Below are 18,103 nucleotides of genomic sequence, written 5' to 3'. Positions count from 1 at the left end.
TGCTTGGGCCCTGCACCCCACGGGAGACCTGGAGGAGGTACCCGGCTCCTGGCTTCGGATTGGTGCAGCGCCGGCTGTGGTGGCCATTAGGGGAGTGAACCAATGGAGGGAAGACCTTTCTCTGTCTCTCTCACTGTCTAACTCTGCCTGTTAAAAAAAAAAAAAAAAAAGAAAGAAAGAAAGAGAGATGTCCCTTTCAGACCTGACCTGCTCCAGATATGCTAACTCACCATATTTTTACTTATTTATTTTCACTTCACCTGAAAGGCACAGAGAGGGAGGCAGCTGGGGCGCTTGCATCGCTGGTTCACTCCTCAGGTGCCCACAACAGCCAGGGCTGGGCCAGGCCAAAGCCAGAGGCCTGGAACTCAAGCCAGGGCTCCCACATGGGTCACAGGGACCCCAGTACTTGTGCCCTCACCTGCTTCCTCCCAGGTGTGCATTAGCAGGAAGCTGGATCAGACGCAGAGGAGCCGGACTTGAACCAGGCACTCTGCCGTGGGGTGCAAGCGGCCAAGTGGGGTCTTCCCTGCTGTGTCCAATACCCATCCCTAACTTCAGCGTGCTGATGGCGAACTCCAGGTTTGAATCAACTGAATGCGGACGACTGTTCGGTCTAGTGGTCGTGTTCACTGTTTCACCGCCTGCGCCCCTCCCTGGCCAGGGGCCCTGAGCTCAGTGAAAACTGGGCCCCTGCTCGGCATGTGGCACAGCTGACAAATATTTCTAAGATCAGTAAGGAATGAGCCCTGGGTGCAAAACTGGCCAACAAAAGTGGCCCCTGAACTGAACAGATGATCAGGCAGTAGGGGAGGAACCACTATTGTGATCCTGTAGCAGAGTGTTCAACCAACAGCCATAATGTCGACTTTAAACTGAGCTTAAAAAAGGAAAACACCAAGATTCCAAACAAAACACCGTGCGGGGACCTAAATGGGACCATGTCCCTGTGAGTGAGGGAGCGAGCCAGCCCGGGCTGCATCCTCCCAGCAGAGCGCTGGGCCCAGGAGCCGGTTCTCCCGGCCCCTCCCTGGCACCAGTGATTTCTAATGACCCTCAGCACTGGCACAGGGTAGCTGCTAGCTGGATGTGAGAGAGACTACGACTCTAAAAGCCCAATCAATACATCGAGTTTTTCTCCACCTCACGTTAACATACTTGCTCCAAAAAGTTCTGCGTACATCAGGTGTTGTCCAGTTTTGAAATGACTACTCCCACCGTTGGACGAGTGGTCAGTCTGAGGTCCCTAAAGGTTACCGCTTCTTAAAAACTCAAGTCTCCTTCAGGCTAACACTTCACTGCTTTCTCCTTCCACAACTACACCGCACGCAACCAACGGCAGAAAACCCAAACTGGCCAACGTGAGCCCTTGGAATTTAAAGTAAATATATTACTGTGGTTTAAGACATAAATTCAACTGATTCTATTTCAGAGTAAATTTACAATTCAAAAAATGACTCTAAATTGTCTAATAAAAACAGAAAATTCACAAATTAAAAAGATTTGTGATTTATAAGCAGGTACCTCAAAAGTACAAAAACTCACATTTTATATGCAATCGGATGATCTCACGGCTCACCTAGTCAGTGCCTCCGAACTAATTTAAAGCCTGACCACTTGACAACTGCACCTGGCCCTCGCCCATTTGGTTCCTGCAGCCAAAACACCTGAACGTTACCTGGAGTTAGCTTTTGCTTCTCACTGGGTGCAATACCAAACAACAAATCCCTGGCCAGACCTACAGCCCGCCGACCGTGGGCTGATTTCCACCGGCTTCGTCCAAAAAGGGTCTGGAGGGAAGAGCACGGGGCAGTCACACCGCAGCCGGCTCGGGGTCCTCGTGCCTGGACCTCCCCGGGTGCACCCTGGGACCTGAAGTATCTGGGCGGCATTTTAGTCACAGAGGTCACTAGTCACCCAGGGATCCCGCCCCCACCCTTCCTCAGCCCAGCTCCTTAAAGGAGCTCCTGACAGTGAAAACTTTTCGTAGGACACAGCTGAGACATACATTTTAGAGTGATTCGACCAAGCCTGACATCCATTTTCTACCTCACCCAATTACGAGCAAAAAAAAAAAAATACTGTGTAAGAACTATCTCAAAATATCAACTAAGAACACGTACGTTACTACCCTGATACCCTTCGGTTTAACTGGGCTGTTAATCACTACAGTAACTGTGTTTTCAGGGCTAAATTTTGAGTCCAAAATATGCACAAACTACAAGAGGCAAACAGCAATTACTGAAGTCGTGATCATCTACACTCATTGAAAACGTGTGGCCACTTAAAATCGCAGTCGCACCGCACTACAGAGCCGACCGAAACACAAAACACTCCCGAGGTTCTCTGGAAACACCAGCGCTCCAGAACCCAGGCTCCGCAGCAGTCTAGGATATTTTGAAAGCACAAGCCGCTTCTCGTGGGCGCCATGCAAGGGTGAAAACAGCGCTTCCTGAAGGAAGTTCTCTTCTCCTCCGCTCGGCCCCTTCTGCCTGCAGTTGATCGTCAACTCAGAGAGGTGTCCGCGGAGAAACCCTCGCGGTGTTCGGCAACACAGATGCAACAGAAACTCCGCGGCCGGGCCCGCCTCCTTCCTACCCCCACCCAATACCTTCCCCAGGCAGTGACTTCACATCCTTTGACATCAGCGCAGCTTTGAAAGGGGGATGGGAGAGCGAGCAGAAAGCAGAAAAACCAGCTTTGAACTATGCATGCAAGGCCTCGCTCAAGCCTCAAATTCTGTAAGTAGTTCGTGAAATGCTAAACCGCGGTGACACACCCAGCCTCCTCGGGTTCCGTCTGCAGCGAAAACGGGCTGAATCTGCCGGAAAGGACTTCCTGCTGCTCTTATCTGAAGCACAATAGCCATTTATTAGCTGCCCACGGAAGGCTCCGATTCGGCGGAACCCACAGTTACTTACCTCGAATGTGGAGAAGGGCCACGGGCTGGAAAGGCCCGTTGGAGCTGGCCGCATCCACCACCATCCTGCTGCCCGCTTTATTACATGTCAACATCTAGACTCCAGCGGGAAGGCAATGGACTCCTTAAGGCGAGAAACCAGCCTCCATTTTAGTTTAAAAAAAAAAGACAAACTGAAGCTCTCTGCAGCTGGAGGGAACTGGCTGGTTCGTGATGTCAGCAGGCACGGAGCCCGCTGATTGGCTGGAAGCTGCAACTTAAAATGACACTAAAAAAAAAAAAAAAAAAAAAAAAAAAAACTGCAAGCGGAAAGAGCGTTGCGTTGGCTGTCAGTGTGCGCGAGAAGCCTGGCCGTTTCCCGGCTTCCTGCAGCCTTCCTTTCTCGGTAACTCTCAGGCAAAGATCCCGGCTCTCGGGGGACGAGACCGGAGGCCACCACCTCAGTAAACACTGCCCAGGAGGAAGCTCCCGTGTGGACGTCTCTGCGAACTCTGGACCTGGAGGTTTCGCTGACCGGCACCCACGCTCAGGGGCGGGTTACACCCACCTGTCTGCCCCCCACTCTCTGGTTCCAATCACTGTGACAGCTGCATCACGTGCAGCATTCTGGCAACCCAGTGTTTTTGTTTTTTGTTTTTTAAACAAATGGCTATTCAAATATCACACAATTCTGATTCATTAGTCGGGACTCTCATTCAACTTCCTCTACTACCAACAGAGAAAATTATGAATTTATAATCCCCAGACCAGACGCTGACTTTTCTTGATCTATTTTTTTCCTGGAAAAATAATATGGGAAATGACAGCTTCTTGATATTCAATCGCCAGAAAATGCTACAAATTACAGTTGTAAGATGACATGGCCATGAGGGAAAGAAAAGGCATACTATGAAATGCAGTGTGGTTACTTTTGTATTAGGTACTTTATGCTTAGCTAAAACAAAGAGAGAGAGCGAGAGAGAAAGATATTTCAATTATTTTGATGGGACTAGCATTAAAAGCTATTAAGTCAGGGGCTGGCGCTGTGGTGTAGTGGGTAAAGCCACCACCTGCAGTGCTGGCATCTCATAAGGGTGCCAGTTTGGGTCCCGGCTGCTCCACTTCTGATCCAGCTCTCTGCTGTGGCCTGGGAGAGCAGTGGAAGATGGCCCAAGTCCTTGGGCCCCTGCACCTGTGTGGGAGACCTGGAGGAAGCTCCTGGCTCCTGGCTTTGGATTGGCACAGCTCTGGTCATTGCAGCCAACTGGGGAGTGAACCAGCAAATGAAGACCTGTCTCTCTCTCTGCCTCTCCTTCTCCCTGTTTCAAATAAATAAATAAATCTTTTTATTTTAATTTTTTTTATTTTTTGACAGGCAGAGTGGACAGTGAGAGAGAGAGACAGAGAGAAAGGTCTTCCTTTTGCCGTTGGTTCACCCTCCAATGGCCGCCGCGGCCAGCGCACCGTGCTGATCCGAAGCCAGGAGCCAGGTGCTTCTCCTGGTCTCCCATGGGGTGCAGGGCCCAAGCACTTGGGCCATCCTCACTGCACTCCCTGGCCACAGCAGAGAGCTGGCCTGGAAGAGGGGCAACCGGGACAGAATCCGGCGCCCCGACCGGGACTAGAACCCAGTGTGCTGGCGCGCAAGGCGGAGGATTAGCCTAGTGAGCTGCGGCGCCGGCCCAAATAAATAAATCTTTTAAAAAAAAGCTATTAAGTCAGGCCTTACTGTCCTAGCAGTGCAAGACGCTGCTCCACACTCGCCGTGACAGTCTGCCCGACGGTGCCCTTCTTCCACAACGCCCCACGCTCCCCCTGTGAGGGGACACAACGCCCCTCCGCTCCTTCACGAAGCTCCTGCCAGCGAGAGGCAGGGTGCACGCGTTACCCGCTGCAGCCTTCTCACGGCAGGACATGCTTCTCACTGTGCAGGCCTGCAGCCAATCAAGTCCCATGCTGCTCTTCTCCCTAGACCGCAGCCAGGTGCCACCTGGGCACGCCCCGGCTCCCCGCTCTCAGAATGGCAGAGCTGGGCACGTGGGAAGGGCACGTGCCTGCGTCAGGCGTCAGGCGGCTCCCACTTAGGTCCTGGCTGCTCGCTGGCCTTGGGGCTTCCACTGCTGACCCCTGGGCTATGCTGGTCAGGAGATCTCAGCCACAAGGTCGTGCCAACAGCTACTCGCCAGCACCTCCTCGTGCACAGGGTGCAGCCAGGTGGCCCAGATGGGGCTGAGCATCTGGGGGCTTGGGAAAGATCCAGGGGCACAGGCTCCCCACAGACCTGCGCTGTAGCGGATCGTGGGGGGTACGGCGACGTGCCTATCCTGACACAGCGCAGACGAGCTGGGTCACGGGAATAAAGGGGAGAGGCTCAGAGGAGCCGCATATAAAATATACAGATGAGATTGCAAAGAAGTGAACACACTTTTTGATGTATTTTTCCTAATGATCTCAGATCAAAGGATCTCAACTTTATTACCAATTCTCCCCATGCTCTTCTGAAACCTTATGCATATAAAGTAGTTCTTTGAAGAACTCCAAGGTTGTGACCCCGAAATCACTGACGGAATGCACTCTGTAATATAAACAAGGGATATGCAGAAAGAAAAAACACGAGTAAAAATGAACTGGAAGCACAGATACTCTAAGGATGCTGCTGTTAATTTTTCCCCGCAGGGATTTAAAGGTCTAAAACGCATCCTGCCAAAACTCATGCAGGGCTCTGCATTTTGCTAGGTAACTGACAAAAGCATTCTAAAGTTTACCCGGGAAAGTAACAAGAACTAGGTCACCTCCAGGGCGCAGGCCGGACCTCCCCAGAGCTCTACGGAGGGACGACAGCAGGCTGGGCATGGGCACTCACAGTGGGACAGAAGCCCCGAGCCACAGCCCACACCTGGGGACATCTCGACAGAGCTGGAGCCTGGGTCAGAGGAAGAGGGGGCACCGGGGAGGACAGCGGGGACTAGCTATGTAGGGAGATGTCAATGCAATTTTTTTTTTAAAGATTTATTTCTTTACTTGAGAGGCAGAGTTACAGAGAGAAAGGTCTTCCATCTGTTGGTCCACTCCTCAAAATACTGCAAAGGCTGGAGCTAGGCTGATTCAAAGCCGGGAGCCAGGAGCTTCTTCCGGGTCTCCCATGCGGGTGCAGGGGCCCAAGGACTTGGGCATCTTCACTTTGCTTTCCCAGGCCACAGCAGGGAGCTAGACTGGACGTGGAGCAGCTGGGACTCAAACTGAGCCCATATGGGATGCCAGTGCTTCAGGTGGATGCTTAACCTGCTAAGCCGCAGCACCAGCCCCAGTGCAAACCCTTTTATCCCAGACCGGGTTGGTTAAACAAATAGAAAAAAGGAAACTGAACTCAAACCCCGAACGCTCCTCAGCTTTATAGGAAAAAGTGAGTATCGGGTCCCAAGCTAGAAAAGGGCATTAAAAACACTCAACACAGGCCTTACGAGGTCTTCCTCATGTTAAAAAATGACAAATGCTGTATGTTCCCTCCAAAGAAACAGGTAAAGAGGAAAATAAATGCTGGGTTGGCATTGTGGCACAGCGCTTTAAGCCACTGCTTGCAACGCTGGCATCCCATATCTGAGTACCAACAGGAGTCTTGGTGGCTCCTTTTCCAAGCCAGCTCTCTGCTAATGGCCTGGGAAAGCAGTGGAAGATGGGCCAAGGGCTTGGCTCCCTGCACCCACGTTGGGGACCTGGATGAAGCTCCTGGCTCCTGGCTTTGGCCTGGCTCAACTCCTGCCGTTGTGGCCATATCGGGAGTGAACCAGCGGATGGAAGACCTCTCTCTTTCTGTGTCTCTCCCTGTAACTATGCCTTTAAAATAAATAAATCTTTAAAAAATGTTATAAAGACAATCAACAAGGAACAGTACTATAAGTGAAAGAAACACTGAACCCTCAGTGTTTCAATGATTCAGTTCATCAGAGTAATAAATGATCAATAATTGTATAAAAAATACTTATTCACCTACCAAATCAGCAATGCCTGTTGTAAATGATAATTACTCAGTACTATAGAGGTCTGATGTAACTTTGCCAACAAATTTATAAATTGTTCTGATCCTTTCAGAAAATCATTTGGCAACATGCGTCAAGATTCTTTGCCGAAGCAATTTTATTCCTGGGAATCCATTCTAGAAATGTAATAGCCTCGAATGAGCACCACATATTTAAAGCACACTCGTTTTTAAAATTGTATTAAAATAATGCACAACGAAATTTATCATCACAGCCATTTTCAAGTGCACGGCTCCGTGGTGTTGAGTACGCTCCCACTGCTGTGCCAGCATCACCGCCACCATCTCCACCTGCAAGGCTGAAACTCCGTCCCCATCGGACACCAACTGCCCAGTCCTTTCTCCCCAGCCCCTGGCAGCCAGCCTCTGCTTGCTCTAGACACCACACACAAGTGGAATGCTGCAGTCCTCCTGTGACTACGTCTTCAGTGTTCACCGCTGTTGAAGCAGGTGTCAAGACACCCCTGCTCTTAAAGCTGAGTACTACCCCACAGTGTGGACGTAACAAAGTTTGTTCATGCACCTGCTGGCTGACACCTGGCCACTCCCACCTTCTGGCGGGTGCTGGGTCACACAGGATCCTCTACTCCACGCTTTGAGGAACCGCTCCACTGTTTCCCACAGTGGTTGCGACACTTTACGTCCCTACCGACTGCGCAGAGCCTTCCGACTTCTCTAGCTCCTCGACGACACTCGCTTTCTGTTTCCCAAGAGCAGCCGTGGCTGCAGCAGTCTCACTGGTTCAAAAGCCCGCTTAGTCCTTCCTGCTTTCTTACAAACTGCCGATTTTGCCTGGTTATGGCTGAGCCGCAGGCTGCTCTGGGTAGGGTGGATGTTAACCCCTCACCAGACGTGTGATTTGCCAGACTCCTCCATCCTGTGGATGCACTCTCCTGTGCCCTCTGATGCGTGTTCGCTTTTAATTCTGATGTACTCCGGTTTATCTACTTTCACTTTTGTTGCCTGTGCTTTTTTTTTTATCCTGAATCATGAGCCATGAGATTCTACTTCCTTGTATTTTCTTCCCAAGGTTTACACCTTAGCTCTTACATTTAGGATTCTGATGTATTTTGAGTTAATGTTTGTATTTGGTATAAAATAAGGGCCCAACTTCATTTTTTTGCATGTGGACATCAGCTTTCCAAGTATCACTCACTGGGGACTTATCTTCCCCGCTGAGGGGTCTTGGCGTCCTTGTCTAATCATCTGACCACAGACCACAAGGCTTACGGGCTCTGTTCTGCTCCACTGGTCCGTATGTCTGTCAGGAGGCAGTTACCACACTGCCTTGATTACTGTCACTTTCAGTTTTAAAATCACAAAATGCAAGTCTTCCAACTTTGGTCTTCTTTTTTTAAAGATTTATTTATTTGAAAGGCAGAGTTACTGAGAGGCTAGGCAGACAGAGAGAGGTCTTCCATTCACTGGCTCATTCCCCAAATGGCTGCCACAACCGGAGCTGGGCTGATACAAAGCCAGGAGCCAGGAGCTTCTTCCAGGTCTCCCACGCGGGTGCAGGGGCCCAAGCACTTGGGCCATCCTCTGCTGGTTTCCCAGGCCACAGCAGAGAGCTGGATCGGAAGCTGAGCAGCCGAGACTCGAACCAGTACCCACATGGGATGCCGGCACTGCAGGCGGTAGCTCTACCCATTATGCCACAACACCAGTGTTCTTCTTTTTCAAGATTCTTTTGGAGTCCCTTGAAATTCCCCATAAATTTTAAGATGGCTTTTTCTATTTCTGGGAAAAAAACATCACTGGCATTTGGACTGGGACTGCAATGACTGTATGCGGGTAGAACCGACACCTTAGTATCAGATCTTCTCATCCATGGACACAGGGTAGCTTCCTCAAGTAGGCTGTCTCCTTTAACTTCTTTCAGCAGCGTGTCGTGGTTTTCCTTGTATGAGTCTTTCCCCTCCTGAGAAGCTTATTCTTAAATATTTTGTTCTTTTTTTGAGAGCATCACATCTTATTTATGGCTCTAAAATGCTAATGTGAAAGGATTATCTCACACTCAATAAAACAGGTACACATCCACAAAAACACACAGATTTACAAAAGAGAAACGCAGGAGGAAGGGCAGCGTACGGCTGTTCAGACACAGTCCCAGCACAGAAAGAGCCCCTACGAGAGCTTTTCCTTCCAGAAGCTTCCTTAAATTTCTCAGTAGTGACAAAACAAACACACACTGCTTTCAGGACAACTAAAAGTAACAATTTTTAAAAAGAAAAATGGGGGGCTGGCACCATGGTGCAGTGGGTTAATCCTCCGCCTGTGGCGCCGACATCTCATATGGGCGCCGGTTCTAGTCCCAGTTACTCCTCTTCCAGTCCAGCTCTCTGCTGTGGCCCGGGAAGGCAGTGGAGGATGGCCCAAGTGCTTGGGCCCTGCACCCGCATGGGAGACCAGAAAGAAGCACCTGGCTCCTGGCTTTGGATCGGCGCAGCTTTGGCTGTTGTGGCCATTTGGTAAACCAAAGGAAGGAAGACCTCTCTGTCTCTCCCTCTCACTGTCTGTAACTCTACCTCTCAAATAAATAAATAAAATCTTAAAAAAAAAAAAAAAGGAAAAAAAGAAACACAGATTCAGTGACAGCGGAGACTCTCTTAATGAGCGCTTGCCTCTTAGACTTACACTAAGAACAGAGAAAGGGCCGTGATGGTGACGAGGACATCTTACATGAGAGGTTTATTGTGACAGATAAATGGGATTATGTACAGAAAAACACACAAAAATTAGCTGGCATCAGGTATGAGAGGCTGGACCAGGGGATCAGGGAGTCGCCCCGTCTCACCATATCCTTTATGAGCTGCCCACACTCCTCCCTGTGAGTCTCACCTTTGCAGCCTTGTGCCCCTGAGCTGTCAGGGCCAACGGTTGCTCAAGTACTGCTTTCCTCACTCAGCACATGGGCCTGACAGCGCCTGCGCTGGGCACGCTGCATCACAGGGCAGGCAGTGGCCAGTGAACAGTGCTGGACAGGGAGAGGCAGCCCTATGCAGCCCCAGGTTGGTTCTCCCTCACCTGGAAGAGGGAGTAGATCTGATCTCCTTCCTCTACCCATCCTAAGAGGAGCAGTGTACAAGGACAGAGCTCGGCAGGGAGTAGCTCAGGCTACCACAGGATCGAGGTGCAGTCACATGGATGGAGCTTGGCAGGGGGTCGCTAAAGCTACCACAGAGCGTTTCCCTGGCAGTTCCAGGGACAGGCGGAAAGCAGTTAGCATCAACACACTCTAAAAACAGGACTGTCCACCCGTGGCGCTCTGGAAAGAGCCCCCCTGGCTAAAACGGGCAGCAGCAGAGCCAGTTAAGGAACCTCTGCTCAGACCAACCCCCTCGGGCAGCCTTCCTCTAGCCTCCCTGTTCTGCTGGACAAGAGCTGGAGCCACAGGCTCTGGCCCTTGGCCCAGCCCCAAGACAATGCCTGGCACCCAAGCCGTGCTCCATCAAAGGAACTGAATGAACGAACAAATGAAGCGGCAACACCCAGCTCTGATCTGAACCCTCCCCCGCCTTGCTACACTTCCCAGCTCTCTAAGAGGGAGGAGCCGGTGAATCCTGTCTGGACAAGGCTTCACGCTCCCACAGCGCCAGCTGCAGGACAGGTGCCCTACACCCACCACCTGCAGGCAGCTCTCCCTGCCTCCCATGTCGCAATGCTTCCGGGCCCCCCAGGGCGCAGCTGCACTCTGAATGGCTCAGCCAAGGCCAAGGCCAGGCAGCTTGGCAGTGGCCTCCACAGGGCGAAGCGAGCAAACAGATCTGTAGGTTCTGCTGCAGCCTCCCATCACACACCACACACAGCATAATCTTTTTAAAAGGACTTATTAGAAAGGCAGAGGGAGAGCGAGAGCGAGAGCGATCGATCTTCCATTCACTGGTTCATTCCCCAGATGGCCACAATGGCCAGGACTGGCCAGTCCCACCCTGGAACTTCAACCAGGTCTCCCACTTGAATGGCAGGGGCCCAAGTACTGAGACCATCTGTTGCCTTCCCAGGCACATCAGCAGGAAGCTGGATGAGAAAGCAGAGCCGCTGGGACTTGAACTGGTACTCTGATAGGGGATGCCTCTGTAGGCCACAGCTTACCTAGCTGTGCCACAACACTGGCCTCTGTGTTATACTGAAATTAAGGTATGAAAAGGGATTCTTCTTTATTCTCGAGTGACTCCCTCAGTTTTATTCTTTATTTTAAAAACAAGAGTACAAGACTGACGCCATGGCAGAGTACGTTAAGTCTACACCTGCAGCACTGCATCCCACAGGGGCGCTGGTTTGAGTCCCAGCTGCTCCACTTCCAACCCAGCTCCCTGCTAATGGCCTGGGAAAGCTGTGGAAGATGGCCCAAGAGCTTGGGCCTCTGTACCCAGGTGGGAGAAGCTCCTGGCCTCGGACTGGCCCAGCTCTGGTTGTTGTGGCCATTTGGGGAGTGAACCAGCGGATGGAAGACCTCTCTCTCTCTGTAATTCTGCCTCTCAAATAAATAAATAAATCTTAAAAAATAAAAGAAAAAGAAAAGAAAACAAGGGTGGGCGTTTGGTCTAGAAGCAAAGACCCAGCTGTGACACCTGTGTCCACACAGGAGCATTTCAGTTCAGCTGCGTGACTTGGGCAAGCGAGCACCCAGGGAGGCAGCAGTGGTGGCTCCAGTGATGGGGGGAGGTCCTGCCCCCCAACGTGGACGTGGACGACCTGGACTGAGTTCCTGGCTTCCACCCTTAAGCCACTGTGGGCATCTGGAGAGTGGACCAGAGGATGGGAGTCTGTTTCTCAAATACATAAAAATTTGAAACAAACAAAAAAAAATCCCAACTGCCTGAACTAATTTCTAGGTAGCATTTCCGAATAAGACTGTGAAGTTTCACGTCTAAAATCAGCCATACATTTTATTTTTTCTCTCTCCAACCAGCTCTGCCCATATTTCAGCAACAAAGCTTCACAGTAATGAGCAGGAAGCGGTCCTTTGACCCTGAGGTCTGTGGCACTGTCACCGCAGAGCACTGGTCTCACGCTGGCTGGCCTCATTTTGTATAAACCTAGAAAATATGTGAGCATGGATGATGTACGTTTTGTTGGGTAACAGATCCAACCTACAAAATCGGGCTCCACTTACAGTTTAAAATAGACTTTTTCCTTAGATCAAAGACACCCAACACGCAGTTATGCTCAAAGGTTGCCAGGGGACTCGTGCTTGCCAACAGCAAGGACAAAGGGACAGGCGCTGTGGCCTGGCTGACGTGAGTGGGCCCTGCGAGTGACTTAAAAGGGACAGAGGGGCTCGTCCAGCGGAAGCTGAGTGCGGGGAAGTGGAGCGGAGGCAGCGACGCTTACCCGAAGTGTGGGCTCGCGAGACGGGGCTCCGCTCTACTCTCCCTGTTGCTTACGCGGCAAAACCTCAAACCACAGCAAGTGCTCACAGCCCCTGTCCTGCGAGTGTGAGACCCACACAGGGTACACCCAGCTCTCGCGTCAGAGCCCTGGAGTTCCAACCGCACTGTTTAACTTGCTGACACACTCACTACCCTGCAGTAGGTCAAAGGAGCAATAAGCCTTGTTCCCAAGAAGACTCAAGGTGGAGTGGGGTGAAGGCAGCAGTGAGCCTGGGCCATGTTTGGCTGTCCCGAGAGAGGTGACACCACAGTCACCTGTCACAGCTGAAGTAGCAGGGGAAGGATGGGCAGAGGACCGGGGGCCAGGGGGCTTTTCATTCTGTATCTCCTGGATTCTCGGCAGATGCTAGAATGCAAGCAGCCCCTGCCCTTGGTGACGCTTCAGACAACAGCTAAGCCTGAGGGGGGGTGGGTAACATGTCCGGAGCCCTCCGCAGCCCAAGATGGACGGCTCAACAAAAGGGGCTCCGTCCACACCACGCGACGCCGCCAGCCTGAAGGAGGAGGGCAGCTCAGGACTGCGGGCAGACTGAGGGCATGGTGTTTAGATGGAAATAACAACTCCCGTGGGGTTCCACTCCCATGGGGACCCCGGAGCAGTCAAATCCAGAGACAGAAGAGAGAACACAGGCTCCTGGGGTCGGGGGGTTGGGGCTTAGTGTTTCACGGGGCAGGGTTTTTGCTGGGGATGATGGACAAGTTTTGGGCAGACAGTCGTGCCGGGCACACAGCATTCTGAAAGAATTCATGCCACTGAACTGTACACTTACAAATGGTTAAAATAATAAACACGCTATGTGTATTTGACCACAGTTAAAAATAAAAAGATAAGGAAGGCTGGAACCAGGGCAGCTCAGGCGACACTCCAGGTAGCCACTGGGGCGCCCTGGCCTCCTGCTGCAATGACTCACAGGAACAGGAATGCTCAGGGAATCTCTCTCTCTCTGTGTGTGTGTGTGTGTGTGTGTGTGTGAGAGAGAGAGAGGGGGGGGGAGAGAGGGGGAGAGAGAGAGAAAGAGGGAGAAAGAGAGAAATACAATTTCAGGTGCTGGGAGAGGCAGGGGTGAGGCCTGGGCAGGGTCTAGGCTGAACAGTGAATGCAAGAATACAGCAGGTGCAGCCCAGAGAGACTTGATACTGGCCCTGGATAACTCAAAGGGTGTGTCCGTGGCCCAAGGGGAACAGAGAGGAGGGCACCCTGTTGGGGAGGGGCAGGGCTGGGCGGGCCAGCTGCTCTGGCTTGGGCACAGGCTGTGAGGCCCGCAGTCTGCTCTCCAACACCTACGAGCAGGGTCCTGGGAGCCCCTTAGCTACCCAGCTGCTGCAGGAGGGCAGCCACGCAAACCCCAGTGCTCAGGGGCCAGAGGCCTGCCCAGGACTGTCACCTGCCAGCCTCTCCTGCCCTGAGCAGCTCAGGTGGCCTGTGGACCGGCACCTGCCGCTCCAAGCCCAGGGCCTCAGGCTTCTAGATACTGGGGGACAAAGGAAAGCACACCTTTCTAGGCTGACTGGCAGGGGCAGGAACTCCGGTGTCTCTCCCACAGCCATTTTTATTATCCTTCAACTAACAGGCAAGACGCCAAAGCTCCTGTAAATAAATGCATAATTCATTTTAAAGCAGTGAAAACACCCACTTTTATTGCAAACTTTCAACTGTTATCGGAAAATAAACTGATCTGAAACAGAGTGAAGTACTGTATTTGGAAAAAAGGAGATCAAGAAATATAAAATATTTAACTGCCACTGGAAAGCCAATTTAAAAAAAAAAAAAAAAAACTGGAGTGAATTCTCCTAAGACTCAGAGAGCCACGGTTTTCAGAGGAGGCCTGTGCGACTGAGTGGACCACGGGGTCCTGCTGCTTGGCACTGCAGCTTTGACTTCTCCCAGGCTTCCCTTTGCTGATGCAGGGGGAACAGCCTCAAGACACAGAGCCCACCGACGACTCCTCTAAGTCACTTACAAAAAAAAGATTGGCCTCCTCATTTGACACTTGCACCTTCCAGACTAAAAATGCCAAATGACGGAATTAAGAAAAATCTTTCAATGAGCAAGTCTGAGGACTACATTAAATTTCACTGTTAAAAAAATAAAAATATGGGTGCCAGTTTGAGTCCCAGCTGTCCCAGTTCTGATCCAGCTCCCTGCTAAAGTGCCTGGGAAAACAGCAGAGATGGCCCAAGTGCTTGAGCCCCTGTACCCAGGTGGCAGACCAGGAAGAAGCTCCTGGCTCCTGGCTTCCATCTAGCCCAACCCTGGCCATTGCAGTCTTTGGGGAGTGAACCAGTGGATGGAAGACCTCTCTCTCTCCCTGTAACTTTGCCTTTCAAATAAAATAAAACAAAACTTAAAAAAAATCAAAAAAGGAAATGCTATTTTCCACTCAAGAAATGACTAAAGCTTCTGAGTGACCCCTATGGGAAAGACGGCTGGGCTGGCATCTCACACGCTGGGTGGCCTCTCTGGAAAGTGGACAGGGGCTCTGCAGGGGCTCGGAAAGCTCCTATTGTGATTCACAACTCCTTTTCTTGAATCAGCTTAAGATTCAAAGATGCAACAACCAGAGATTTGCATAACGGCTTTGTTTGTAAGAGCTGAAAAGCCAGGGCAGGCACCTGGCTCGGCAGTAAACACGCCACAGTCGGCCCACGTCGAGAGCCGAGGTCAGAGTTCAGACTCCATTCCCAATTCCAGCTGCCTGTTACTGTGCACTGTGGGAGGCAGCAGGTGGTGACTTGGGTCCCTGCCACCCACAGGGGAGACCTGGATGGAGTTCCTTCCTTGTCCTGCTTTGGCCTGGCCTAACTGGCTGTTGCCATCATTTGGGTAGTGAAACAGCACATGTGAACACACTTTCTCTGTCTTTCAAATAAATAAAATGCAACAAAGTAATCTTTCAAAACAGCTGGAGTACCCACAGCCTGGAAAATAAACAGTTGTCAAAAACTATGCCTCTCATTCTCACGGTGTCGGGAACAGGACAGGTGTACCCACTCTCACCACCTCCCTACAATGTGACGTCCTACTGTTAGCAGCCACCTGTGAGGACAGACAGGGCCAGAAGCAGAGGTCAAAGCGCCTGTGTGTGAAGATGATCTGACTAGGTACCTGGCACACCCACAAGAACCAGCTGAAAAGCCACTGCAAACAATAAAATAATTCAGGAAGGGAGCTTGGTATGAAACAAGACCCCAAATCAATCATCCCTGTATAAACAATGAACAACTATTTCGAAGACACTATTTAAAAAAGCAACTCTAACAGACCATCCAGGTATTAGCCTAAAAAGAAGCACGCAAAATCCAACAAGGAAAACTTAAAAACATTCCCAAAGGGAACCCAAGTGGCCCAGGGAAGTAGAAAGGACACAGTATACTCTTAGAGAGGAGACGGCGATGCTGTGAGAAGCCGGCCCTCCCTGGGTATTTAAAAGATTTAATAGAATCCCAGTGAAAACGCCGAAGCTCTTTCTGAGAAGAGATGAAGCTGATTGGAAGTTGCACCTGTTTGTAACAATACCAATATTTGTGTTGGGAATTGTTTTAGTAGAATATAGCCAAGGACACATAAAGGACTTAAGAAATCAAGATTTGGGGCTGGCACTGTGGTACAGCAGGTAAAGCTGCCACCTGCAGTGCCGGCATCCCATATGGGCACCAGTTCCAGTCCCGGCTGCTCCACTTCTGATCCAGCTCTCTGCTATGGCCTGGGAAAGCAGTAGAAGATGGCCCAAGTGCTTGGGCCCCTGCACCTGCATGGGAGACCCAGAAGAGGCTCCTGGCTCCTGGCTTTGGACTGGCACAGCTCTGGCCGTTGAGGCCAACTGGGGAGTGAACCAGTGGATGGAAGACCTCTCTCCCTCTCTGCCTCTCCTCTCTATGTAGCTCTTTCAAATAAATAAATAAATCTTAAAAAAAAAAAAAAAGAAATCAAAATTTTTGGTGTAAGAGAAATAAAACTATAAAAAATCCAGGAAACAGGTGAAAACACTATTAAAATTGGCATAGCAAGTTCAGTGTCAGTTGGGATGCCGGCATCCCTTGTCAGAGTGCTGGTTCAAGTCCCCGCTGGTCCGCTTCCAATCTGGCTCCCTGCTAATGTGCCTGGGAATACAGAAGATGCCCAAGTCCCAGAGTCCTGTCACCCACACGGGAGACCTGGGTAGAGCTCCTGGTTCCGGGCTTTGGCCTGGCCCAGCCTTGGCCGCTGCAGCCATTTGGAGAATGAACCAGTGGATGGAAAATCTCTGTCTCCCTGCCTTTTAAATTAAGTCTATCTTCTTCTTCTTCTTCTTTTTTTTTTTTTTTTTAAGTCTATCTTCTTTAAGATGTTGGGTAGAAACTATAAACATGAATGCATGATTTAAAGAATTTTATATTCCAGCTCCCTCCACTGAAAGCACTTAGAAGGAGGCCACTCCAGCAGCAGTGCCCAGGGCTTGCTGTCCACCATCACTTTCCATGGGCAGAGCCCAGGCTCTGTGGAAACCAGCAGATGCCAAGTCCAGGGCAGGGAAGGTACAAAGTGAGCCTAGGGACATCCCAGTGTTTCAGAAGCCAAGAACTCAAAATTCAATGAGGCAATGCCAAAAACTACACAGGAGCTCACCTGGGAGCACCCAATGGCTGAAATAATGCACAAAATAAAGAGTGACTTTAGTGAATTACAACACACGAAATAAAAGGCAATACATTACCATTTACAATGACATCTAAGAGAAAAGAAAAAAGCTTAAGTTGTTACCACTTGAGGGCCACCAGTACCTAAAGGAAGGAGAATTAAGCTTACCTTACTTCTCCAGTGGGAACTATATTTCGGGCTAACCAAGTATCTCTAGTTACAAAGAAAAATATCATGTCTTTCAGGAGAAGGCCAGGTCAAATGCCCGCCTCTCTAGTGACACTGCTGGCTCAGGCAAAGATCATCAAGTGCCGTTTAAAACATGAGGACATGATTGACAGGGAACTCAAAATGGCAGGATGCCAAAACACCCCCCCCCCCCCGCCCCGACCAGTGGTTTTTGTTGCAAAGGGAAACCTATAACTGCACATGGGGAGGTCAACCTGTGATCCCCCGACGCGGTGGTAAACTCAGCAGCACTTCGAGGGCAACCAGAGGCCGTGCATCTTCCTCACAGGACTCGGTGCTAACCCTGACGCATTCCCTGTACAGGAAACCACAGGAGACGACGCGCTCACCTAAGTCAGAGCGGCCAGGGCCCTGTGTCCGGCAGAAGCCAAAACCAACCCCCCATTCAAGAAGATACTTCCACTCTAGGATTCAGTTTACTAAGCATCTGAGTAGGAAGACCAGCAAAGGGCAACAACTAATCCGACACAGGCATCCTGACAAATGTAGCAGCCGCTCCCACAGTGCTACCTGACCCAGTCATAGACCGGCCAGACGGCTGCGCTTACCTTGGCTTACGGGACAGGAAGAAAGGCTGGTTGGATGAAATGCACAAGAGAACGGGAAATATTTAAAAATGACACTGCAGATTGAAAAAATGACCAAAACAGAGTTTTCAGAAATGAAAAGTACATCTGAAATTAAAACTTCAACAAATGGATTTAACACTTGTACATAAACCTAAAGATTCTCGATGAGACAGAAATTGGGAATAAGTATTTAGAAACTCTGACAGCAGTGGAATAGGGTAGTTTTATGTATAATGAACTTAATAATAATAAAAAAGTTGTGAGTTCATTTTATTTATTTATTTATTTTTTTGACAGGTAGAGATATAGATAGAGAGAGAGACAGAGAGAAAGGTC

General features: G+C 50.4%; 1 protein-coding gene across 16 annotated transcripts in view; it reads right to left on the bottom strand.

The window, feature by feature from the left end:
• The window catches only part of PPP2R5C (protein phosphatase 2 regulatory subunit B'gamma), a 160,523-nt gene that overhangs the window by 109,576 nt on the left and 32,844 nt on the right, over nucleotides 1-18,103 (bottom strand). For 8 of the 16 annotated variants that reach the window (XM_051834804.3, XM_051834805.3, XM_051834806.3 and 5 more), the window contains exon 1: nucleotides 2,922-3,095. The exons of 5 other annotated variants lie outside the window; for them this stretch is intronic. In XM_051834804.3, the coding sequence (XP_051690764.1) occupies nucleotides 2,922-3,015 (94 nt within the window). In that variant the 5' untranslated portion in view covers nucleotides 3,016-3,095. 16 annotated transcript variants of the gene reach the window in all.

The sequence above is a fragment of the Oryctolagus cuniculus genome, chromosome 20 (genome assembly GCF_051225735.1).
Source record: "Oryctolagus cuniculus isolate XC-2025 breed Fujian yellow rabbit chromosome 20, ASM5122573v1, whole genome shotgun sequence".
Taxonomy (NCBI): domain Eukaryota; kingdom Metazoa; phylum Chordata; class Mammalia; order Lagomorpha; family Leporidae; genus Oryctolagus; species Oryctolagus cuniculus.
This window is presented reverse-complemented; position numbering and strand designations above follow the sequence as displayed.